The sequence below is a fragment of the Monodelphis domestica genome, chromosome 1, assembly GCF_027887165.1.
Source record: "Monodelphis domestica isolate mMonDom1 chromosome 1, mMonDom1.pri, whole genome shotgun sequence".
Lineage (NCBI taxonomy): Eukaryota > Metazoa > Chordata > Mammalia > Didelphimorphia > Didelphidae > Monodelphis > Monodelphis domestica.
Window position 1 is genome coordinate 235963303 of NC_077227.1, and position 26951 is coordinate 235990253.

The window sequence follows — 26951 nt, forward strand, 5'->3', positions numbered from 1 at the left end:
CTATTTATTTTTCTCCATATGTCTATTAATTCTAATTTTTCTAAGATTTCATTCACTTCTTTTACCTCTTTCTTATTTATTTTTTGATTTGATTTATCTAAATTTGATAATGGTTGGTTTAAGTCTCCCACTAGTATGGTTTTATTGTCTATTTCTTCCTTCAATTCTCCTAGTTTCTCCATTAGAAATTTGGGTGCTATATTATTTGGTGCATACATGTTGATTAATGATATTTCCTCATTGTCTAGAGTCCCTTTTAACAAAATATAATTACCTTCCCTATCCCTTTTGATCAGGTCTATTTTTGCATTGGCTTTATCAGATATCATGATTACCAGTCCTGCCTTCTTTCTATCAGTTGAGGCCCAGAAGGTCTTACTCCATCCTTTAATTCTGACCTTGTGGGTGTCAACCCGCCTCATGTGTGTTTCTTGAAGACAACATATGGTAGGGTTTTGGATTCTAATCCATTCAGCTATTCGTCTACGTTTTATGGGTGAGTTCATCCCATTCACGTTCAAAGTTATGATTGTCATTTGTGGACTCCCTGGCATTTTGATTGCCTTCCCTAATTCTAACCTTTTCTTCTTCGGCTCTACCTTTTAGTCCAGTGATTTACTTTGAATCAGTCCCCCTTGTCCCCTCCCTTGATGTTTCCCTTTTTAGTCCCTCCCTTTTTGTTCCCTCCCCCTCCCCCCTCTCTTTCCCTCCCTTTTTGTTCTCCCTCTCACCCTCCCCCCCTTGGTTTTCCCTTCTCCTTACCCTTGTTGGGTAAGATAGAATTCAAGGTCCCAATGGATCTGGATGTTTTTCCCTCTCAGAGTTGATTTCCCTGAGATTGAGGTTTAAGTAAACCCCCCCCCCTCTCTTCCTCTCCTTCTTATAGGAGTTTTCTTCCCCTCCCCTTCCCCTGTGAATCTTTGTGTGAGAACCATTATTCTATTTGGTCTTTCTTTACCCCCTATTTATACATTACATTTTCCCCACATATTTGTATACATAGGTTGATATAAATGTAGTCCTTATAGAAGAGAGTTTGAGTAAAAGAAGATAACATTTTTCCCCTTTCCTTAATATTTACCTTTTCAGGTATTCCTTGCTCTTTGATTTTCGGTATCAAACTTTCCACAGAGCTCTGGTCTTTTCTTTGCAAAAAGTTGGAAGTCTTCTATTTTGTTGAATGCCCATACTTTCCCTTGGAAGTATATAGTCAGTTTTGCTGGGTAGCTGATTCTTGGTTGGAGACCCAGCTCTCTTGCCTTTCTGAAGATCATGTTCCATGCCTTACGATCATTCAGCGTAGAACTTGCAAGGTCTTGTGTGACCCTGATTGGCATTCCTTTATATCTAAATTGTCTTTTTCTGGCTTCCTGTAGGATTTTTTCTTTTGTTTGATAGCTTTGGAATTTGGCAATTACATTCCTGGGAGTTGTCTTTTGGGGGTTTAGTGTAGAAGGTGTTCTGTGAGCTCTGTCAGTGGATGTATTGCCCCCTTGTTCTAGAATCTCCGGGCAATTTTCTTTGATTATATCTTGTATCACCATGTCCAGTTTGGTGTTTATTTCTGGCTTTTCTGGGAGTCCAATTATTCTTAAATTTTCTCTTCTCCCCCTGTTTTCCAGATCTATCACCTTGTCGGTGAGATATTTTATGTTCTCTTCTAATTTCTTGGTGTTTTGGCTTTGCTTTATTAGTTCTTGCTTTAAAGCCTGGTTTTCTTTTACAGTTTGGTCAAACTGGTTTTGTAGATGCGTGAATTTCTTTTGCATCATTTCCCACTTTTCCTCCCAGAGGGCTTCCATCTTTTTGGTCCTTTCTGATTCAAATTCTTCATGGGTTTGTGGAGAGTTTCTATTTCCTTTGGAAGATTTTGGAGAATTTTCTTGTATATCTTCTTCTATCTGCTCTGTATTTTGTATTTTGGCTCCATAGAATGTGTCCAGAGTCGCCCCTTTCTTCTTATTTTTCTTGGTATTTTGGGGCTTCTGTGCTTCTGTGGAGTTTGTCATCTCTGAACGTGGAGGATTGGCTTTTCTTGTCTTTGTCTGGTGATCAGAGGCTTTAGTCCTGGGCAGATTGTGGTTCTATGAGCGTTCCCTGGGTTAAACTGAATATGCCTCACTGGAACTGGAATGGAAGGGTCGGACCACGAGGCCACACTCTCCCCCTGGCTCGATTTCCGGAAGTTGCCTTCAGAATCCCTGGCCGTGAGGCTGTTTCGTCGGCCTGGGGGGGATGGGCTGCCGCTTCCCCAAGCTCCGAGAGCACAGACTTTCACTGAGACTTGGATAGCAGGATCCAGCCCGTGAGGCTGTCTTGCCCGCCCTGAGGGTTGCTGTTGTTTTGACCAGCTCTCTGCAGTGGAGGCCCCAGGCAGTAACTTTCACCCGGACCTAGCGGCTCTTTGACCGACAGGCTCTCTGCAGCGGAAGCCTCAGGCAGTAACTTTCACCCGGACTGGGACTTGGGTAGAAGACCCTGAGGGTTGTTGTTCCTCAGACCCTGCTCTCTGAGCCCGGCGCGGCTGCCGCTTCCGGGAGCCTTGGACTCTGCGCTCCTACCCCTGAGGTCCGAGGGATCTCGGGTTCTGGCTTTTAAGGGGAGCCGTACCTTTTGAACCGGGTCCAGGTCCAGGAGGAGGGTTCCCAGGGTCTGTGCTGTTGATCGTTTTGAATTTCGGCGCCTTAGGAGCTTCTAGTTTGAGATCGGTCGGGAAGGGTTTTCCGGAGATCTGAACTTCAGCTTTCTCTAAGCCGCCATCTTAACCGGAAGTCTGTATGTTTGTTTTTTTAACGTTAGTATTATTTTTATGTTTTTTTTTTGTCATGGCATAAATATAGGAAAAATTTTAATCTGATACAAAGGAGTCTAATTCATTGATTTAGAAATTCCAAATTAACAGTTCTAAATTAAGTTATGTGGCAGGATTCCATTGTTAGGAATTATAAAGTTGTTATTAAGTGAAATTGGCTTCCTTTGATGCCAACTTTAAAGTTATCTAGATTTGCAATCTTACCTTGATTCAGTTTTTTTTCCCCACTACTCCTTTCTATTTAGTTCCTTGATCCCAGGTTCAAATCTTTGCATTTTCAAGCTAAAAGTGACCTTTAGCCATAGTTAGCCTATCATCTAATTTTATAACTGTTATCACAGTACTTAGCACTCAGTAATACTTAAACACTTGTTGAATAACTGTTGAGTGGCCATTGGGAAAAACTTGAATGTGTATTAAATACTCACTTTGGGTAGGAAACAATATTAGTTTTTCTGGGTGAAGATCTGAAAATTGAAAAATAGATATTTTGTCCCTACCCTTATTAGTCTTCATTAATCAACAAGATTTATGTAATGATTGCTACGTCCTAGGTACCAATGCTAGGTGCCAGGAATGCAAAGACAGAAGTGAAATAATCTGTGCCCTAGGGGTCTTTATTAGGGAAAAGAGCATATATAGGTAAATAAATACATACCAAATACAAGTTATGTGATCTTTTGCGGTGGGGGATGTTAACAGAGGTGTGGGGTATCAGGAAGAGCTTTAATAGAAGGTGCAGGTGCAGAATTTTGAACAAAACAAGATTCTAAGTCAGAGGTAAAATGGGAGAGGATTTTTGTTTTGGAGAAAAACCCAGTAAAAAGATGCAGAGATGAGAGAATGGAGTATTATGTGTGAGCAATTGTAAGAAGACAGGTTTGAGGGGGCAGCTGGTTAGCTCAGTGGGTTGAGAGCCAGGCCTAGAGACAGGAAGTCCTAGGTTCAAATCTGACCTCAGTCACTTCCTAGCTGTGTGACCCTGAGCAAGTCACTTAATCCCCATTGCCCAGCCCTTACCATTCTTCTGCCTTGGAACCCAAAATGGAAGGTAAGGTTTAAAAAAAAAAAAAAAGAAGTCATGGTTGACTATACTATAAAGTGTGTGGAGTGGATTAATGATGTAAAGGTGTGTTGAGACCAAGTAGTCAGGGGCTTTAAAAGCTAAACAAAAGAGCTTATATTTGATCTTGGAGTTAATAAGGAGACATTGGAGTTTATTTGGAATTGACATTGATAGATCTGGACCTTTTAAGTATCACTTGAAAAGTTCTCTAGATCAGAGGCAGACAACTCAAAATCCAGTGCAGCATAGTGTAATGAATAAAAATTAATCTTGGAGACTTTATACTAAATTTATAAGTGTTTACCTGTAAAGAGAAAAGAAGGAAATTAGATTATTGGCCTAACTACCTAACCTAACCAACCTGGCCTCAGCTGCAAGTCTTAGTTCCTGGATTCCCAGCCCAGCAGTGGTCCCAACTGGTGCAGTTTTCTACTGACTATTTGCCAGAGATGGCTTACATAGATAAGCACTAGGATGGCTTAACAGTGATTGAGAGCTTCTTCCACAAGCCAAGAAATGGCAGAGTCCCCAGACTACTTCACTTGCTGACTTTTTAAGCTCAGTCTAAACCTCTCCCTATGATTTTCTAGTTGGCCAGGGTTTCACCTTAGACCCTACATATCACATTCCTTGACTTCTTGCCAATCAGAAATCTCTGCCATGCTGGCGAACTAAGACACATGACTGTGACACCCCATTAGTTAAATCTTCTGGGATTGGGCGGTCCCCCTAAATATTTAATGCACACAATGGATAATGGTAATTTGTGAGTATTTAAGTCATTATGCAGATCAGGATCTGTTTCTTTTTGAGTCAGTTACTACTTCTGGAGGAAGGATTAGAGAGAGGAGAAACTTGAGACAGGAATATTAACTCTGAGGCTGTTGAAATAATCAAGGTGGGGAGTGATGAGAAGCTCAACTGGGGTGGTATCCAAGTGAGTAGAGAGAAAGGAATGAATATAAGACATGGGACAGTAGAAATGACATGAATCGGCAACTGATTCAATATGTGAGATGAATGAGAGTTGGGAGTTGAGTATAATAACCCTGATGTTGTAAACGTTGGTGATTGAAAGAAGAGTGAATTTGGGAGGAAAGATGAGTTCTGTTTAGACATGTTGAGTTTCATCACCAGATCAAAGTACACTTAACAGCATCCATTAGAATTCTCTAACAGGCAATTGAAGATGTGTGACTGGAGATCAGGAAAGAGATTAAGGTAGGATATAGAAGTCTGTGTACAGAGTCAGTGATGCATTTAAAGAAAGAGTAGAAGAGAACCCAGGATTCAATCTTGGTTTAAATCACAGTTTGAGGGCATGACAAGAATAAATGCCAGCAAAGGAAACTGAGGAGTAATTTGACATGGGAGAACTGAGGGAAATTAGTGTCACAAAAACTCAAGAGAGGAGAAAGTGGTCAATAGTGTCATGTTAAAGAGAGATCCATAAAGATGAGGATTAATTCAAAAGGCCATTAGATATGACATTAAAGATAACATTGGTAACTTTGGAGGGAGAAATTTCAGTTGAGTTTTATAAGCCAGATTATTGGGTTGAGAAGAAATAATGAGTATAGATAGTTGTGTGATAGACAGTTGGCTGAGAAGGGGAGTAGAGATCTAGGGAGATAGTTTAATGAGATGGTATGTCAAGTGAGGGTTTTTTTCCAGAATGAGGAGTCTTGGACAGTTTTGTAGGCAGCAATGAAGGAATTTGTTGATAAAGATCAATTAAATTCCAAAATATTTATGGAATTTGTGTGTGTGTGTGTGTGTGTGTTTGTGTGTGTTGGTAAAGAATTGGAAACTAAGGGGATGCCCATCAATTGAAGAATGACTAAACAAAGTGTGGCATATGATTGGGATGGAATACTGCTATGCTATAAGAAATGAGCTTTATAAAAACCAAAAAACTTGGAATGAACTACATGGGATAATGAACAGTGAAATGAGTAGAACCAAGAGAACAATATTCACAGCTACAGAAATAATGTTGAAAGAATAAATCTGTGAAAGTTACTTCCAGAGAGTGAACTGAAAGGCAGAAGCAACAAGAGACTTAATTTATTTAAACGTGTCCTGGTTGATATTTTCTGTGATAGGAGGCATGAAGATAAGATGGATAAATTTCATTAATAAGTAAATAAATTTTCTCAAGAGATCTATTGAAGATTAGAGAAAGAAAGGTTTATTTTACAGGCAGTATGCTAGAGAGCATGTGGTACATGTGGAGGGGTTAATTATCATGAGAGGAAGAATTACTTCTACAGACTGGTAAGGGAGGAAGAGGTGAGACTTGCTATCAAAAGCAGTGTGAGACACAGAGAAGGGGATAAAAGGAATCCCATGACAAATATTCTATTTTCTCAATTATAGAAGGGAGGCTTGAGGAGAGAAGAGGTGATTGGAAATAGCTTCTGTATATTGTTAGATAGAAAATAAATTAGAGAGGAAAAAAAAGTCTGTCCACTCTGCTGCATGCCTCACTGAGAACAAATCATCTGTGGCTGACTGAATCCATTTGCATGGTTTCTTCAAACTTCTTCAGCAGCTTGTGAGTAAAAGCAGAAGAGTTGTAGATGGTGCTTGAACTGGTTCTTGAACGAAGAAGGTAATTTTACGAAGGCGAGGGAAGAAGGGGAGTATTCCAGGTATGGGGCCCAGTCAGTGCAAAGAAACAGAGATGGGAGATGGACGGTTGTCTGTGAGGTCCTATTTAGCTGGATTGTAGAGTTCAAGAAAGGAATATGGACCACTGTATGATGAAGCTGGAAAGGTGAGCTAGGATTAGGTTGTGAAAGGCTTTAAAAGCCAAACTGAGTTAATATTCATTTGTAGGTGTCATAAGGATGCCACTGAAATTTGAATAGAAGAATATGATCAGATCTATTTTTAAGGAAAATCTATGTAGAGCAAGGATTGAAGCAGAGTATCAAAATCTCATTATGTGAGAGAAAAATCTCCTACCCCCTTATATGAGGATTAGATTTTAATGTTAGCAGCAGTTTTGAATTAATCATAATTGTAATTTTAAGATAGTTACACAAGTCATGATTTTAGTAGGTTTTTTATGATTATTTTAATATAAGTATTAAGGTTTTGAATTAAGTAAATAACTGCTTTAGCATAGGCCTTTAGTGTCAGCACTACCCTTCAAATTGCTATATCATGCACCCTCAGCAATAATCATGGTCTTGAAATAGGCTTGATCCAGGTTAGAAGCCTAGTACCACCCAACACCATTCAGTCTTATCTTTGTGTCTCTAGTTCAGGCTCCATCATCCTCCCCTTTTTCCATCAAGCGACTTCTCTACCAATGAGAAGTATGTCCAGATCTACATTTAACTTGATATATAAGTTGTGATATTTTGCAGTGTATATAGGAAGGTCTCTCACAGTATTGGAGGGTCTTTTGGTCTTCATTAGAAATCCAGCTTTATTGTGAGACAGGCTCTCTTACAATAAACCTATTTTTATTTATGGCTTGGAAACTTTGATTTGTGTTCCTGTGGTTAGAAATTATGCAATAATAGTGAACAACTTAGAAATGGAGAAATGGCATCTGGAGTTTACTTTATTTGTTAAATATGGTTGACATTTCAGAATGAGTTTTTTTTTAATTCATGATTTTATATTCATAACTTTTCTATAACTTGGACTTTAATAGTAATGACATTAGTAATACCATTTCTGGTAGGTATTTTATTAAGCAACATCAGGAGGTGACTATATTAAAATGAGTAAAAAGTCTATATATTTTAAAATCTATTTTCATTTTACAGTACATTTTTCTTATAAAACCATTGAAGGAACATATTTACTGTTCTGCTTACAGAATATTTACAGAATCCTTTATTATGATTTAGCAGTAAAAGTGACTTAAGAGTTCAATTCCCATTATTCTCTTGAAAGATATCTAAATATCTACGTTTTATTCATGAAATTTATTTTTATTCTAAACTTTACAAGTGTTAAATAAGGTAAACATTTCATGAAACCTTTAACTCAACATATTTTAATATTCCAATGTAATGATATTGTATCTGACCATTAATTCTGGGTGTTCCTTTTCAAAAATTTAAACTAGTTTTTTATCTATTTATCTGTCTATCTATCTATCTAATCTATCATCTATCTATCCATCCAATCTATTTATTCAATCATCCAAACTATCTATTCATCAATCCACCTAATCTATCTATCCATCCATCCATCCATTTAATTATTTATTTGATACTGAGTCTTCCTATCTCAATGGTAGTGAGGACAGTGCCAGAACTGGAGTCAGTAAAATCTAAATTCATATTGGCCTCAGCCATTTATTAGCTGTGTGAATTTAGGTAAGTCACTTAACCCTGTTGGCCTCTGTTTCCTTATCTGTAAAATGAACTGGAGAAGGAAATGGCATATCATCTCATATCTTTGCCCCGAAAAACACTAAATAAGGTCACAAAAAGTTAGAAACAATTAAAAACAGTTAAAAAACAGCAACAACTTTCTACCTCCCCAAGGCTGGAAGTAGAGTAGCTACTTACAGGCTGATTCCCTGATCCTACTGATGATTGGTACAGAAGCTTTGATGATTTCATACTTCTGGGCTAGTTCATATCTCGTTAGGCAACTTGATTTCTCCATATCACCTACCTTCTCCCTCCAACCCCTCCACCATATTGGTGCTGAACTCAGTACAGATACCTTATTGCCTTTGTCCTACTGTTGGTCAGCCCTAGCCTCTCTGGCAGCAAGGAGTACAGGCACCAGCTGGACTCTCTTGTGTAGAAAATTATCTCCTATATTCCACTTCATAGACAATATTGTGTATATATGTATACACACTGTATACATAAATAAGTAGTATATTAAAATTATGAGGCTGATAATAGCTTAATAACTTTATTAAATCAAAGTAGTAGTAGTAAAAAGAGGGAAAGATAGGAGAGAGGTAGAGATATACTTAGCTTTTCTAATCTGCAGACCCCATTTGGATCTCTAGCTAAAACTCTGACAAGGGTTCATTCTGCTATCCACACTCCTACCAGAAGACCAAGATTGGCTCCTGGTCGGACCTTATTAGCTCTTTTCTCCACCCACTAACTCACATGTCACATCTCAAGAACCAATCATAGTTTCTTAATTTGCCTGGGCCACCCAGGGGGGTTAGTGCTTGTGGAATCAGCTTCTTGTCTTGTTGGTTCCTTGGTTCTTTAGCTTCTTTTCTCTGAAGGCTTATCTATACCTCAATTTACCCAGTGGTATTTGACCTCTTGGTCAAGGAGAGATGACATTAAAAAGGTGACACAGTGAAGGGAGAAATTTACTTCTGAAATACTGACCTAATAGGGATGTTGTTGAAGATATTATTGAGATAATAAGGTTATTGAAGTCCTTAGTATCTCCCAGTGAGATAGGCCTGTGAGCCTGTCTCACTAGGACCAGTGTGCTGTTCAATCCTTCAGACAAGTTCTTGAAAACAGGAATAGGAATTTATTCTTGGGAAACAAGGTTTTAGACAGGGAGGATCAAGGAATTAGGTTTATCTATAGCTAAGGGATTCTCACTAGCCTCCCACCTTCCTAAAATCTCCTCATGGAGATTTCTTTTTTTTTGTTCATGCTCCCTAGGCTATAACTTGTCTGTCTAGATGCCAAAGGCTGACTAGCTAAACCTGACACTATTTAATCCTCCCACATTGAGTTGTAGGTTGTAACAGGTCTTCAGATATAATTAGGAATGAATCCAGCATGGTTGGATTCACTCTAGCTGAGCTAGGCTGGAGTTGGTCTCTGGCCTCATCAGCTTGATAGTTTTGTTCAGGCTAGCTGGTCACAAATCTTCTTAGCAGACAGAAATACAATCACCATATAGGAACAGTTTGGTTTAAAGCAAAGGAAAGGTTTCCTTCAGTCAGGAACAACAGAGTCTATTCAGCTCCAAGGGACAGGAATTCAAAAATGGCTGTAAGGGTAAATTTAGGGTTGAGACTGAGAATAAATTTAATTGGTCGCCAGGGATTTAATTCAAATCCCAAATAAAATACTCAAGTCAGTTTGGAAATTTTATGGTGGTTTAATTAATATAGAGGGAAGGAATTAAGAATAAGAGAGAGAGAAAAAAGGGTATAGGATTTCTCCAGCCTAGCCCGAACCAAGTGGAGTTCAGAGACCTTCCAGCCACAAGGCCTCCTCCAAGATGAGGGGCCTCCTAGGAGGATGGCATTTTTAGGGAAACTAAAAGGAAAAAAAAAAGATCAGCCTAACCTTCAAGAGAGCTCAGAGAAGATGCCTCACCTGAACTAGGCTACTAAGCTTCTCCCAGTATTTTATCAAGGATGATCACTGCCAAACCCAGACAATAGCTGTAGTGTTGCCAAGATACCAAGACTCTCAGCACCCTGCCACCAGCCACCTCTCTGCCACAAGCACCGGAGACACCTCTCCATGATAGAAAGCCAGAGAGATGAAGTGATGTGAAATATGTAGACTTTTTACATCACTTCCTGCCTCTCACATGTACCAATGGTAGCTTAAGCTTGACTTAGGACAGCCCAGGGGGTCTGTCAATTGTTTCTGATTTGTCATTTGCTAGCACATGTCTGTCATAGGCCATCCTTCTCAATACTTAATCCTTAAGTAGGGGTGTAGACATTCCTGTTTTGTTAGACTAAGCAGGGTGGAATAAATCTAAAATTCACACTCCTCAGCTCCAGAGACAGGAAGTCCAAGAGCTCTCCAGCAACTGTTGGTGTTCACTCTTTATCCCTTCTCTGTGTTCCAGAATCTAACATCATTAGTTCCTGGTGTGTGGCCAGCTTTTGCAAAACCCTCTTTCTTCTTGCAACCCATTTCTCTTCTCCCTATACTTCCTATACTATACTTCCTATAATAGCTGTGCTACTTATGACCTATATAACTTCAGGCATTCTTTTAATCTTACTGGACCTCAGTTTTCTCATGTATAAAGTGAGGAGGTTGGACCAGATGACCTATAAATAACTTCTGGCTCTAACTTTAATCCTATGATCCAATGAAATTAAAATTATAGATTAAGTGAGTTAATGTGAACGTGATGCTATTCATTCGTCCTGTTGTCTTTTAGTCAAGAAATGATGTATGATATCATATTAGTAGAGTGGAATGAAAATGAGACAGAATAGACCTGGAACTGAGTTATGGCTCTTCTACTGATTAAATGGGTGGTCCTGGGCAAATCATTTCCTTTCTCTAGGCTTAGTTCTTTTCTCTCCAAAATATTCTGGTCACCCTAGAATGTCTTTAAGATTCCTTCAATACATTAAATCCCATTTTTTTATGATTAGCAGTTGACCAAAAAAATGATTGTATATGTATTGATAAATGCTTTTTTCAGCCTGTGTTTAGCTGATACTTTCTGTCTTCATTAGGGAATGGTAGCTCATTAAAGTAGAGTTTAGACTTGACAATGCGATGAAACTTTGCTTGTTTACTCCTTTCTAGGGCTAATTTTCAAAATATTCTTTATATTTTTAGAGTCTCTAATGACGAAAACAAAACATGAGAAGGAAAATGTCAACACAGATTATATTAAAAATTTTTCATGAACAATAGCTAGCTGATAAACTTTAGCCACTAGATATATATTACATATATGTATATTCTATACATAGAAAGATTTACATACTCATACATATTCTTTGCCTGTGAAAGGGATTCACATGCTTTAAATAGGTTTATTTTACTATTATAATTTTAATTATCCATTATTATATTATTATTATATATTATGTATATAATATATTATATATATTATTATTATAAATAAGTTTAGGGAACCCCTGAGCAGGAGACAGCTTCATGGGGGAAGGAATGTATAACCTGGAGAGGGAGAAGGTTATGTAGGAAAGACATTTCCAAATAAAGCAGCCCCTTTTCTTCTGATTTCAGATGGGAATAAGGAAACTAGAATCTGCAAATTTAAAGCTTACTTATTTCCTATGTTAGTCTAAGGTGTTAACAGAACCACTTGGAAAAAGCTTAAGTGACTGACTTCTAATATCCTTATAATTATTTTTAAAAATTTTAGTCATTGTCTCTCATGTAAGATGAGAATGATATTCCAAGGTTTGTGATTAACAGTGGAGAAAACATTGTTTACTCAATTCAGTTCATTATAACACTTCATATTAAGTACCTGCTTAGTCTAAGACACTGTCTAGATGCTAGGAATATAAAGATAAAACAATACCTAGAAGAAGATTAGATTGTTTTAGAATATCATGCTATAAATTATAAATACAGAAAAATTGAGGGAGAGCAGAGAACTTTTAACAACTAACTGGGAGGTTCAGGAATGATTTCATGTAGGTCATGGTACTGGAACTTATCCTTGAAGGAAGCTCCAGATTCTTAAAGGGCAGAGGTGAAGAATGAATACTTATTCAGGTATGCAGCCTAAATTGTTCAAACTGAAGATTTGTTTGGGGATGGAAGATTGTTTTTGTTGTTTAGTGAGTCTGACACTTCATGACTCTAAAGACTATATAAAATGATAGGCCCTTTTATCCTCCCTTATCTTCCTAAGTCTGTCTCAAGTTCATGGTCATTGCTTCCATGACAACTCTCTATTCAATTCATCCTTTGCTGTTCTCTTTTTCATTTGCCCTCAGTCTTTTCCAGTATCAGGGTCTTTTCCAATGAGTTTTTGCTTCTTATTATGTGGCCAAAGTATTTATTCTCCAGTTTCAATATTTGACCTTCCAGTGAATAGCCTGAATTAATTTCTTTAACTGTTGACAGATTTGATCCCTTTGCTGTCCAAGGGACTCTCAAAAGTTCTCTCTATCACTACAATTTGAAAAATTGATTCTGTGGGGCTCAAACTTGGAGAACAGCTGGTAGTCCAATTTAGCTAGGTGAGAAGAGATATGATCAATCTTTTTATTTGGAAAAGAAGAGGGGAACCAATCTGTGGAGAGTTTTAAGTACTAGTCAGGAGTTTCTATTTTTTTTCCCTAGAGGTAGTAGGGAATTACTGAGGATTTTTACTAGCAAAAGAATTGAGTCTTTGGGAATATTAATTTAGCAGTTTTGTGAATGATATTTTGGAGAAGGGAAAAACCAGAAATAGAAATCAGAGCAGTTGTGGGGTGTGGTTCACAATTGAACTGTGAGGGAATGAAGTTCTGAACTGGGGTAAATAGTCTTGTGAATAGAGAGAAGAATATAGATATGAGAAGAAAGAGGAGACACAACCTGGCAGCTATCAGAATGTGTCAAAATGATGGGGAATAGGTGGAGAATTTCTAGTACTAGGTGTTGTTGACAATGTGAAAAACTATAGAAGAATAAAGTAGGATGAGAAAAGGCAATTAGATTAGCAGTTAAGAGATCAGTGATAACTGTATTTTTTTTAATTAATATTTTGTTTCCTCTATTCTTAGTTTGGAGAAATGGCAAATTTCACTTTAGAGTTTAATAAAAATAAAGATAATTATCTTTTGCCATCCAAATTCATAAACTCTCTGAAATCTGCTTTGAGTCCTTGTCAACCAGATAAAAACCCCTGTTCTAGATCAATTATCCTGTGAATTTCTTTATTCAAGAGGAAAAATGGCTTTGCAAAGGGTGATATATTCAAATAGATGCTTTTTGAGGATGAGGGAGAACTGAAAAATACATGAAGTTAGTAAGAATATAGTGGGTAGATAAAGATAGAGTAAAAATGAGAGAGAACAGTGGAATGAAGGAGAGAGCCTTGACCTTGAAAAACAGGTGAACCCAGAGAAGAGAATTGGGATGGTATACTTGGATTTTGGGAGATGGGATTTGGGATGGAAATGGCCATGAATGAGACAGTGAACCTCTTGAGATAGGAATGAGAATGACCTGAAATCAGAAGACAAGGTTCTGGATGGAGTAATGTAGACTTCTGGAGTATTCAAGGAAAAAGTATGGAGGGGTATTAAAGAAGAAGGTGAGCATCATCTATATAGCCCAGAGTGTGGGGGAGCATGAGACAAGGTATCCCTGAATCAAGTGTCTTCTGGAAGTGCCAGAAAGTCAGAAGATAGAAAGATAGATACAAGAGAGATCTAGAAAGAGGAAAGATTTGTTAATAATAGAACAGGAGTTTCAGAGGGCCTGGTAAATGGTAAGAGAAGAAGATAAGAAATATGAAGGGGAAGGGCCTACTAAGACATGGTGTGAGAATGAGGTTGACTGAGTCAAAGAAGTAAGGAGGAGGAAAGAGAGTTTTCACCAGTCATGAGATGGGGGAAGCACAACTTGATTGGAGCCCCCATCTTCTGAGACCTTGGGATGGCCAAGTGCAGTGTTGTTGCTATGGACAAGTGCTGTTAGTAACAAATGGCTTGTTATTCTGAGCATTGGGTACCTGGGAGTGTAGGTGAAGAATAGTTTTGACTGGGCCTCTGGATGAGTGAATAGCAAAGCTTAGGGTCCTTCTAGCACTCCTAGCCTCACTTTCATTGCCCACTGTGGATTTGAATCCCATAATGGGAGTAGAAGAGATGGGAATAACTACAGCTAGAAGACCTCATGGCAGGTGACCACTGTGCTTGTTATCCAGGGCTAGAAAGGGCAAGGCCTCTGGTGCCTTTTGGCTTTGGATATGATGGTTGTAGATCTTTCTGTTAGCAGAGGCCATCAAGTATTTAGCTACATTTGAACCCTTCTCAGCAAATGAAACTTTACTGGTGTAGTCACTTTAGACCATAGACTTGGAAAGCTTCTGAGTTTGGGTAGTTAAAATTAGCATTTAAAAATCTTTTTAAACTTTGCATACACTACAATTAAAATGGAAATTTCTATAGTGCCCTTTTACCTGCTGAAGATATTTATAAAATAGTTTGAAACTTAAAAAAAAAGGTCCATTCATTTTAATGATTAATATGGTTTAGCTAGAAGTTATTTAAATGGAAGTGAAAGTGCTATCATAATTTCATCTCTAAATTATTTTAGATGAAATGTGAGCTAAAGGCTAGTCCATCTTTGAAACATTGGGTAAATAACAAGAAATATCCATCAAGAGCTAACTCTAGTAAGATGTACTAGGTGCTGGGAAAGAGAAACCAGATTACTTTTCTCTTTCAAAGAAATAATGGACATTCTCTTACTAGTTACTTATTTGGGATATCTAGTGTTAGGTAGGAGCAGAAATGTAGAATTAAATAAGATATGGTACCTGCTTTCCAGGATTGCCCAGACTCACAAATACTTGACTCTTAAGCAATCCATTATAGCAGTGGTTGTACCTTTCCTCCCACTCATCCCCTCTGATCTGGGATCCTTAATAATTTAGATGGTAGGGCTCCATTGGCATTCTGCTGAAGCAAACTGACTCCTTCTAAAAAGAATGTTTTAAATACCTAAAGTAAAAGATAACTATATTGAAGTAGTTATTAAAATACTAAAAACCACAAACTTTTGAATCCCAAGTTAAGAACTCTTCTTCTAGCCTTAAGATAGATCTGTATTTGTAGCTATTTGATTATTTTTTCCTTCTGACTCCTGACTCAACTGTCCCATGTTCTTGAAACTGACTCCTTTTTTTATCTCTGCTCTTGAAACCTTTCCTCCTAGACTCTGCTTAGATGTTTTATCCTTCTGAGGTCTTTGCTGATCCCCCTCTCTCTCTTCTCTACCTCAAGATTCCTCAGAGCGTTTAATCTTAGTTTGCTTTTTGTTTAGATTATACTCTAGGGACTGTGTCTTTTTTTTTATCCTTATATTACCAGTGCTAACCTAGCCCCATGTAACAGTTAATTAACAATTGTTGAAGTAAATTGGTTTCATAAAAGCACAACATTAATTGAAACAGAATTATAGTGTGAAATTAGATTCATAGATACAATAGCTCTCAAGTGAATGTCCATGCAACATTGCTTTTAGGCTGTGTGATTCTGTGGGTTTTAATGTCTATTAATTATATTATTATGAATTATCTTGTTTAGAATTAAGGTATGTCTGAAGTACTTTTTACAGACTTTTACAGTCTATTACATTTGATTGTTCCAGAATGTTTCAGTTATTGTATATAATGTTCTCCTGGTTCTACTTATTTCACTCTGCATCAGTTCATTTAGGTCCTTCCAGTTCTTATAGAAAGCTACAGTTTCATCATTTCTTATAACATAATAGTATTCCATCACCGTCATATACCACAATTTATTCAGCCATTCCCCAATTTAGGGACACCACCTCAGTTTCCAATTTTTTCTACCATAAAAATTGCAGCTATAAATATTTTTGTACAAACAAATCCATTCCCATTTTTTTTAATCTTTTTGGGATACAATCTTAGTAGTGATATTGCTGGATCAAAAGGCATGCGTTCTTTTAAAACTTTTTGGGCAAAGTTCCAAATTGCCTTCCAGAATGGTTGGATCAATTCACAACTCCACCAGCAATGCATTACTGTCCCAATTTTTCCACATCCCCTCCAATATTTATTATTTTCCTTTGCTGTCATATTTGCAAATCTTCTGAGTGTGAGTTGGTATCTTGGAATTGTTTTGATTTGCCTTTCTCTAATCATTAAGGATTTAGAACATTTTTTATATGATTATTGCCTATTCATATCCCTTGAGCATTTGTCAATTAGGGAATGAAGTTTGACCTTTTATTAAAGGATTAGACCTCAGGTTTAAGAGATATTTGGCTTTCCCAATCTCTAGAATAACCCCTTTTCCAAGGGTTCTGAATAGCTGAAATTTTACCTTATTTTAGTTAATTCATTGTAATTCTACATATGTGTGTATGCTTATTTACAATTCTTTCTCAAAATTTTCACCATTGTTTTGAAATATCTCAGAAATGGAAATATCTAAGAAATGAATAGCTATCATTTTCTCTTCTTTCTTCTCTTTCTTTCTTTCTTTCTTTCTTTCTTTCTTTCTTTTTTTTTGTCTTAGGGCTCATTATCCTGGAACAAAAAGTGATAATGATTCTTTGAAGACTAACAAAAAACTCTGGTCAACTGAAGATAGTAGCTTTTTTAAAGTTGAAGAAGTTGGAGGCTGCTGGGCTCACATCTTGAATCAGAATTATGTGAATGGCCAAATGACTTCGTGAGTACCTTTTTATAGCAGTCTACTTAAATAATATTTAAGGGTGTGCTGGAACCAACTCAAATGACTTGGAGAATTGATTGTTAAAATGTTCATTGTGATTATTTATGCCTTGGAAACTTCCTAATGCTACAAATCAGGGTTTGATTTATGTTTTGTTTATTGTTTAGTCTTTAAAAAGTGATGGAGAAAATTAGATTAAACTCAAATTTATGTTGTGCAAACATTTTTTTCCCCTGGGAAGCTGTTTGTTAAATAGCAGCACATCCTTGGTAATAAATGTTCCATAATTTGATATAAATTGGAAGATCAAAAGAAGAAAATATAAAACAAAATGTAATTAACTGTTTTTTGATGAGAAGTATCAAAATCAAGAGAAGAAGATTGTTTTTGGCTACATTTTATTCACAATTGTTGGCTTTTTTTTTCCCCTTTGGATAGAAAGAAAGAAGTTTGTCTGAAAGTTTTCAAAACTGTTTGGGTTGGGAAAGTTTAAGCTTCTAAAAGTTTAAATTGTGTCATATACATGTAAAACCCAGTGGAATTGTGCATTGATTATGGGGAGGAAAGAGGGGAAGAAAAGAACATGAATTATAACCATGGAAAAATATTCTAAATTAATTAATTAAATAAAAAATATCAATAAAAAATAAAATAAATTGTGTCATGAAGTAATTTTGGTCTTTCTCATTTGCCAAACCAAATTTTTTCAGCACAATTGCTTGGAACTTAGTGGCTAGCCATTATCCACGAATACCTCCCGAGAGAGATGGGATGTTGACTGCTAAGGAGCCTTGGAGTGGGCATTATGTTGTAGAGAATCCTATTTGGATTACAGGTATATATCAAATTTCTCCCAGTAATCGTCCTTTAAAGACATACAATGTAGTTAGAATAAACTTAAATAGCTTTTATTGTAAGGCTTTTATGCAATGCTATTGAGAATTATTTTGATTATTGTATCATTTGATTATTAATATCAATTTATAATATTCTTTTTCTGTTTAAAAGACCATCCTGATAGTTGAAGAAATATCCTTCCCTTCCCCTCCCTAAACAGTTCTAGGAAAGTCCTTATATTTCTGCCCTTATGACATTTTGGCTCTAAACTAGTTTGGTTGGGGCTTCACACTGTGAATCCTGTAAACTCTGCTTATTACTCTATAAACAGAACTAACTTGGGCTTTTTCTGGCTACCAAAAGTGACTCAGATGCCCTTATTCCCCTCATGAAGATTTGGGGCTAGTTGGACCATGAAGGAGAAACTGATGAGAATGAATTAATTTTGTCTGGCCATACAAATTACTTCTTTGTGGAGAAAATGTCCTCTTTCCTTCTATGTAGAATCACAGATTTTTATAATGATTCTGATGCAAGATCCTCCTCCTTCCCTCTGTCCAGTCCGGGGGAGGGGGGGGTGGGGAGGAAAGGGGGGAGAAAGTGTTTGTGTGTGACATTTCTAATCTTCAGTGTATCATTTTCATCATTTTATACCCCTAAACACCCCATGATCAAAAAACCTATGACTATCATGGGATTTTCAGAATGGGACAGCAAAGATACAATTGGAACTCCCTTTTCTTTCCTCCTTAGTTTATCTTGCCCCTTTTCCTAGAGTTGGCATGTTTCCCAGGCTACAGATAAACTCTTCTCAAGATTTTTTGGAAATAGTTAAAGAAGACAAAAAATTTTATGGGGTGGGGTGGGGCAGGGCAGTTTTATTCTAAGGAATAGTAATACTAAGGGATCTTGAGAATTGGGGTTTCAAGCCAAATACTACTCTGAGAATTACACACTGAATCTCATCCCACATAATATCAATCTCATTGATATAGGGCCTACTTCCCATACTGGTGTAGATCACAACCTCTTCATCCCTTCTTATCTTTTTTTGTTTTATTACAATTGTTCTTTCATTAGAGAATCCATTGAGCCTCCTGTAGAATGAGTGAGGTCATATGCACCAAATTTGTTTGCCATTAACATAATTTTGTTTGAATCCTTTTTTTTTTAAAGTATTGAGTAGTTAGAAATTAAAGTAAATTTTTCTTTTGGTTTATAATTATATTCTTTTTGACTTCAGAGATTTATCCATGTGTTAATTCAAAGTAGCTCATCTTTTACAACAGAGGAAAAACTTAATAAAAATCAAATTTGCAGCAGTAGCAATATTGAAGTTGAAAATGGAGAAGCTTATTAGTTGAATGACAAAATTCTGTTAAGTTATAGAATAATAGGAGTTGAACTTTAAGCTACAGATTAGATTAAGGTCTAGGAATAATCTGGTAGGGTCAGTTATATCTTATTCTCTGATTAATTTAAAGTCCAGTTTATTTCTGGACATTATATTTTAAATGTCCCCTTTTTAAATGAATGGAACTAGGGTTTTAAAAAAAAACTAGTTAAATACTATGCCAGTTGCATTTTTCATTTCATATTTTCCAAATTAAATTGTTATAGTTATGAATCATAGTGTGGTAACTTTACTTTGATCTTGGAGGGGAAACCCCTTAAAATTAAATTAAACAAATTTTCATTAAGAACCAACAATGAGCCAATAAGAAATGAAAAAAATAACATTTTTACTGAAGAATTTTATAGTCTGTATACAATTCATGCACAGAAAGACACAGATAATTGCAGGACAGAATGTTAACAATCAACGGGTTCAGGAAAAAAAATTTTAAAAGATGGCACTTGAACTGGTCCTTGAAGGAAGTAAGAAGTATTAGGGACAGAAGTGAGAAGAAATGTGTTCCAGGCAGAGGGAACAGTATACAAAGATTTGGAGGTAGGTGACAGAACTGAGTTCAGGGAACAGAAAGTAGGTCCAGATTGATTGGTTGCTTGATTCATAGAATGGTTGAAAGAGTAAATTGAAATGTCTGTAAATGGGAGTGTCTTGTTGGAGCTAGACATCCTGATTGGATGAGGAGAGATATCATGTGCCTGAAAGGGAAGAGTTCTGTATTATTCCAAGGTTATAAATTTGGTCGTCATTTTGAATTAATACCCAGATAATCTCTGAAGAAGTCCATAAAAAGAATGTATTTATGAATCTAATTCACTAAAAAGGAAAATTTGAAGAAGGAATGGACTTAGGGGAAGAGATAATGAATGCCATTGTAAACATAATGAATTTATGATGTTTATGTGACTTTGGGATGGAGATTTCAGAGTAATTAGGTGTGGATATATAATCTGGACGCATATGGGGCCTATATGTGATACAGTGGATAGAGCACCAAGCCTGAAATGAGGAAGACTCATTTTCCTCAGTTCAAATTCAGCCTCAGACAGCCACTTACTAGCTGTGTGACTGACCTTGGGTAAGTCACTTAACCCTGTTGGCCTTCATTTCCTCTCTCTTAAATGAGCTGGACACGGAAATGGCAAATTCCCAGAAAACTTCAAATGGAGTCATGAAGAATCGGACATGCCATAAACAACTAGACAATAACATACTTAGAGATTCATTTGCACAAAAATCATTAATACTTTTCAAGAGGGAGAGAGCGCTCATGGATTTCATCTTTTGTCTCATCTGTACCACCACTCCACTCAGTGGTTTTGGCTGCCTTCTGGGCCCTTGGTTGGTTATTCTTCCCCTTAAAGATAGGTCTTTTCAATGCTTCCACATCAAAAATAATTTCTAACCATCTCTTCTCTTATGGATATGCAAATTTCACATCATATTCATGGGAAGGTGTTCCAACTATTGTTACCCGTTTCTGTAGACCCCTCTCCTTCTCACTCCATACTAAATATATTTACCCTTATTGTCCAACCTCTAGATTGAAGATATAAACCTTCCAGCTGAGTGCAGTTAAAACAAGGCAGAAGACAGGTTCAGAATGGGTCTTTGCAAAATAAATAAATAAATAAATACAACAAGTCATTACTATCAACTGGGAGGGGATAAAGAAGGCTTCATATTGGAGGCAGATCTTTAGTTGAGCCTTAGAAGAAAAAAGGTATGGAGAGAGAACATGATAATGTTTCAACTGTGAAGAATAAGAAGGATTTTTAGACTAGAATATGGTGTTGATAATGAAAATTACCTAATAATATTTATAATTATCTTAATATGTTCAAGTTGCCTTACTATGTGAAGGATGAAGATGTGTAAGATTGACTCTATTTACCTTGGACTTAGCATTGAATTGGAGAAACTGTCACTAGGACCCATAATAACTTGAAGAAACTTACTCTCTCCGCCATACCAACTCTTCCTTTGTCTATCATTAGATAACCAAAAAATCCTTATACTTTGAGTAAACATCTCTGGTTCTTTAAAAAAAAAAAAAGAATGGGTCTTTGCTATGGATCATTTGTGTAATGTTGGGCAAATCATTTAACCTTTATTGTTCTTAGTTTCCTTATCTTTAAAATGAGGGGATTGGTTTAGATGGCCCTTCCTGGATTTAAATCAGATATATTTAATAGCAGTGTGATCCTTGTCCAAATCTTTTCCCAACTTGAGTTTAACTTTTCTTATAATGAAAAAGAGAATAATTAAAGTTTTTATTAAGCACCATCTCTGTAATTTTGTTGGGTATTAGGGATACAAAACTGAACTTGGATCCTTTGGTTTCAAATATAGACTGTTGGCCTCTCTCCCAGAGATCCAGGCCCTGAAGTGCATATATCTGGGGCTGGCTTGATGAAGTGATTTGGGAGGGGCAATTGTAATCAGTTGATAAGTTATTAAGGATTCAGAGATGGCAAAATTTAATGGAGATAAATTGCTATTCATTTTTGGTTACTAAATTGAAAGAAGATATTTTTTTAAACCCTTACCTTCTATCCTAGTGTCATTTCTAAGACTGAAGGTCAGCAAAGGCTAGATAATTGGGGTTAAGGAACTTGCTCAGGGACACACAGGTAGAAAGTGTCTGAGGTCAAATTTGAACCCAGGTCCTCCTGACTCTTGGCTTAGTGCTCTATCCACTGGACAACATAGCTGCCCCAAAGGAGAAGTGGATTTGATAGGTGATTTCTGCATATGTAGAAAACTATGTTAGAGCAAAAAATCTAGTAATGTAGAATGATTATGCTCTTTATGTTTTTTTAAACAAACCTTGAGTTCTTGTTCTTTCTGCCTTTCCACAGCTCATACCACTCAGTTTGCTCAACCAGGGTGGCAATACCTGAAAACAGTTGGCTTTTTAAAATATGGTGGAAGCTATGTAGCTCTTACAGATGGCTTAGGTAACCTCACTATTATCATTGAAACCATGGTAAGATTTCTAAAGCTCATTTAATTAACTGATTGCAAGAAAGAGGATTAGTAATTACTGAATAAAGTATTTTGTTTTTATAACTTTATTTCCTAGAGCATTTGAACCAGTTCTAAAATAGTTTTCTTTATTTTGTGACAAGGAAATCACTTTTAAAAGACTGATATATATTAATTTAAGGTCGCCAAGGAATTCAGCTATGTAATTCCTTAATGAAAACTCAAGTCAGCCGTCAACCTTTTATGGAGTTTTAATTACAAACAGGAGGAAGAAAAGGAATTAGAGATAGAGAGATAGAGGGAGAGAGAAAGGGGAGAGAAGGGAATAGGGCTTAAATACCCCTACTGTTTAGGCTGGGCCAAAAGGCCCAAGCCCTTAGATAGCTGGGGCAATGAAAGGAGATCAGTCCCTATTACTCACGTGACCAAAAATGGAGAAACAGTCTCCGGGGGCCCCCACCTTCAGCTTCCTTCAGTGCAAGCTTCTCAGAGCACACCGCAACCACTCAGACAAACTCCTCAACCACCTCCAGTCTTCAGACCCCCCTATCCTTAAGAAAACCATCCAAGTTCCCTCCCCTCAGTCCTCACATCTACCAATCACCTGTCCATCAATTTCCCTGTGCCAATGGAGGCTCTAGCTTAACCCAGGACCGCCCAGAGGTCTGGCTTTGCACATGTCTGTTGTAGGTCATATTTTCAAATAATTAAATCTTTGATCCTTTGCTACAGCCCTTTCTAAATCCTGTTAGGACTGAGTAGGGTGGAGATTGATTCCAAGTATCTCCATTGTATCAATTCTAAAATCAATCATGACTCAAATAAATTCCTGTTCTATGCTTAAGCATAGGTCAAAGTCCTTTCCATTGTTCAGCAAAAGGTTTCTGTCCTAAAGTAATCTTAAGAAGGGAGGAGAAGGAACCTCCCATGCCAATGGGGTTCACATTCCAATAGTCAAGACCCACTATCAATAGGAAATTTTTCAAGTATGAAATTTCCCAATGGTGAAATTTCCAACATTTATAAGTCTAAGAAATTTTGAGGTTTACAATTTGCTTTCCTTTTTTCAGGCTTTTCCTTCAGCTAAGTTGATATCAATGCTGTGTTCTGAACATATTCTTTCCTGCCCCATAGTTGGGTCCATTTCCTTAACATCTGTCTGTTCTTCCTCTCCACTAACTTACATTTTGCCTCTCCTTTTAATTATCAGCTTAAATTTTGCCTGTTATGTGAAGTGTTTTGTGACTATTCTCACCCTACGTGGGTGACAATCTTCTCTACTTCCTTGATATTTGCTATCTATGTTATGGGCTCATGAGATAGAATGTCATGCCCTTGTTTGAAAGCTTCCATTGCACAGAAACTCTCTATTGGTAGAGGAAGCCCATTCCATTTTAATTTAGGAAATCCCCCCTGCTCTATCCCAAGCTTAAATTTGCTCCTCTGACACTTCTCAACTTCTGCCATTTCCTCTTGACACCTCTTCCTCTCCCTCCCACCAGAGTATGTGACCATAACTATTTAATAGTGCTAGGGGTTGAGCCAAGATGGTGGCTTCATAGCAATGAAAGCTGAAACTGCTCTGACAATCTATTTAACAATCCTTTAAGTACTTGAAGGCAGCCATTATGTTTCTCTAGGCCAAAAATTCTAAGATGTTTTTATTTCACTTAAGTCCCACATGACATGGCTTTTAGTACCTTTACCTTCCTCTTTGCCTTTCTTTGGACCCTCTGGTTTCTTGGTGTCCTTACTTGAATAAGGCATTGTGAAATGAATATATAATATCCCAAGTATGGACTAACAAGGACAAAGAACAGAACAATTCTTACTTTCCTTGTTCTGGACACTGTTCTCCTATTGCCAGTCAGTATAGCTGTCACTTCACATGATTGATCATTCTGAGCTCATATACTAAGAGGTTTATTGAATATCAGTTGTGTATTAATCAATTTGTCCCCTTCCCTTTGCCCCTGACATTTTCCAGATAAACTTTTACCTGGCTACATCTTCCCTATTCTATAATTAGGAAGTTGATATTTTGGAACCCAAATTTAGAACAAGTTCATCATATTATGTTTGGCTAATTTTTCTTCCAGGCAGTCTTTTTGGATACTGTTTCAGCTATCCTGTTTCCTGGCTTTCCATCCCTCCTTTTTATCATCTGCAAGGGCTTTCTATGGTATTATCTGACTTGTTGGTAAAATGTTGAACAGCACAAGTCATCATTGATAATGTGCTGTAGCCTGTTTTTAGCCACCATCCTCTCAGTTACCTTCCAGAGTGTCATTTTAATTCTTCTGAAATTTTATGGTCCTTGACCTCCTAGTTATACTAAGAAAATGCTAGAATTGAGAAAGGTTTTCTTTAGGACTAAGCATTTGTTGGAAGGATTGCAGAATAGGTCAGTTTTTCCAATGCAATCCAAACTGTTAGTGTAGCTTTATGGAAAACACTTATTAATTGTGCAAGAAAATTAATAAATCATTAATATCCTTTGACTAGAGAGTCTACTGCTGTTATCTTACATTCAGGAAGATATAGACACCATTCTTTTGGGTTTGTTTTATAGTGTCCTGCTGCCTTGTGAGGTCACTTGATTCTAGTTGTTGTATTCTGGTTCTTAAAGACTGGATTTCATCCTTAGCTTTTTGGTCGTCCTTTTCCTTTTGGTCTGATTTTCTTTGGAAGTCATCTTTCATCCTCTTTACCTCATCTTTCATCTCCTTTTCCTCATCTTTCATCTTCTTCACCTCATCTTTCATATGCTTTGCCTCATCTTTCACCTCCTTTGCCTCATTTTCCATCTGGTTGATTTTGGCTTTCAAGACACTATTTTCTTGTTTTAGTTCAAGTGCCTCTGTTTCCAGATGACTTATCTTAGTTTTTAAGTTCTTTTCCCAATTGCCTTCAGTCTCTCTTAATTGTGTTTTGAATTGCATTTTAAGTTCTTCCAAAGCCTGTGTCTAATTCGCTGGGATTTCTAATTTTTTCTTTGCTGGTCCTTCCCCCTCTGTTTTGTTCACTCTTTGCTCATTACCTGTGCAGAAGGTCTCTATTGTAATTTCTTTCTTCTTTTTCTGTTGTTTGCTCGAGTTTACCCCTTCTTTGCTCCCTGTATTTGTCTGTGCTCTTGCTCCTCTCATTTTTTTTGGTTTTGGGGCTGTCAGTCTCTCTTCTTGGAGCTTTGTCAGATCTCTTGGTACAGTCTCAAGGGGAGGAATGTTAGCTTCCCTGTCCTCTAGAGGCTTTTGATCGGATTAAATTCAACTGTGTTGGGCTATATGTGCTCTGAGGCCGAAGACTCCTGGACGGCTGGGCCGCCTAAGTTCTCTCCAGTTCTCTCTAGCTGTTTCTCCACTGTCCGCAAGGTTCCCCAGTGCCTTTGCCTGCCCCGAGGTTCCTGTCCTTGCCGGAGGCCCTGCACTCTAGGGGGCAGAGGGGTCCTGGTCTCCCTGAGCTCTGAGGAGTCCTGATGGGATTAGGTTCAACTGGATTGGTCTGGATGTGCCCCGAGGCAACAGTGAGACTGGAGCCAGATGGAGGGAACTGGCCACGGCCCTGGTCTCTCCCTGGCTTCCTCCCTTCCTCCCCGCACATGCTGGACACTCCGAGCCCCGCTGCTCACAAGGTAGACCCTCCAAACCAGCACCTTTGCCTGCCCAGAGGTTCCAGCTGCCGCTGGGGGCTCAGCCCTCTGGGTTGGGGGGAGGGGTCCTGGGACCTTCCCTCTGCCTTCCCCTTCGACCCGAGTGTTCTCGGATTCTGGCTTTTGGGGGGTATACCTTTTGATTTGAGTCTAAAAGGAGGGTTCCCCACCTCTGTCCTGTTGTTAAGTTTGAATTTGAATCCCCTAGGAGCATTCAGTTTGTGATCGGTAAGGAAGGGTTCTCAGAGGACTGAACTTTTGCTGCTTCTAAGCCGCCATCTTGACTCCGCCCCAAGATATAGACACCAAGAACAAAACTTCCACATAAAAAGTTTCATAAGAACATTATTTTTTATAACAAAAACATGTTCTCATCAGTTTGGAAATATATGAACAAATTGTCACACATGAATATAATAAATTATTCCTGTGCAATATTAAAATTTTAGAAAAATTTGATTAACCATTTTCTGTAAGATCCTCCTGTTTCCTACTCAATCTTAAAATGATATTCACTCCTTCTTGACTAATGTCTCATGAAAAGGATAAGAGAAAAAGAAGGAAAAGCAAGTAGAAACCTTCTGACCCAGAGCCTTCTATCTTGTGCTACATGTCCCTGAGGGCAGGAGGCAGATGGTGAGGAACAGCTATACCAACACCAGGCATCTTGTGCCTCCCAAGGCCAGATTGATCTCCCAGCCAGGATGTTGAGGACTCCTGTTCAAAGAGGAGCAGCCTTCATCTTTGCCTCAGGCCTTCCATCACCTGCTCCAGTGCCTCTCCATTTAGGGAAGAGGAAGAATAAAGTCAGTGGGGAGGGGGACTTCCTTCTCCTGCAAAGCAATTTTCTCTCTAATCTGCAGCCTTCAGAAGGAAGAGAAGTAGTAAAACAGGGCCTTTCTGCAGCCTCTCACACTGATGAACATCTTCTCCCAGATACTTTCTTCTCTCTTGGTTTCTGGGGTGCCACACTCCCCTGGTTCTCCATCTACTTCTCAGACTGCTCCTTCTCTGTTCCTTGGCTATATCCTTCTCCCAGTTGCAGCCTCTCATAGGTATTCCTCTGGATTCTGCATTGAACCCTCTTCTTTTCTCCCTCTATACTGCTCCCCTTGCTGA

General features: G+C 37.7%; 1 protein-coding gene across 8 annotated transcripts in view; it reads left to right on the forward strand.

Moving 5' to 3' along the window:
* The window catches only part of LOC130453538 (galactocerebrosidase-like), a 147022-nt gene that overhangs the window by 57314 nt on the left and 62757 nt on the right, over positions 1-26951 (forward strand). For all 8 annotated transcript variants that reach the window (XM_056820575.1, XM_056820565.1, XM_056820542.1 and 5 more), the window contains 3 exons: positions 16789-16944; positions 17658-17782; positions 22057-22184. In XM_056820575.1, coding sequence (XP_056676553.1) covers positions 16789-16944; positions 17658-17782; positions 22057-22184 — 409 coding nt within the window. The remainder of the gene's footprint in view (positions 1-16788; positions 16945-17657; positions 17783-22056; positions 22185-26951) is intronic.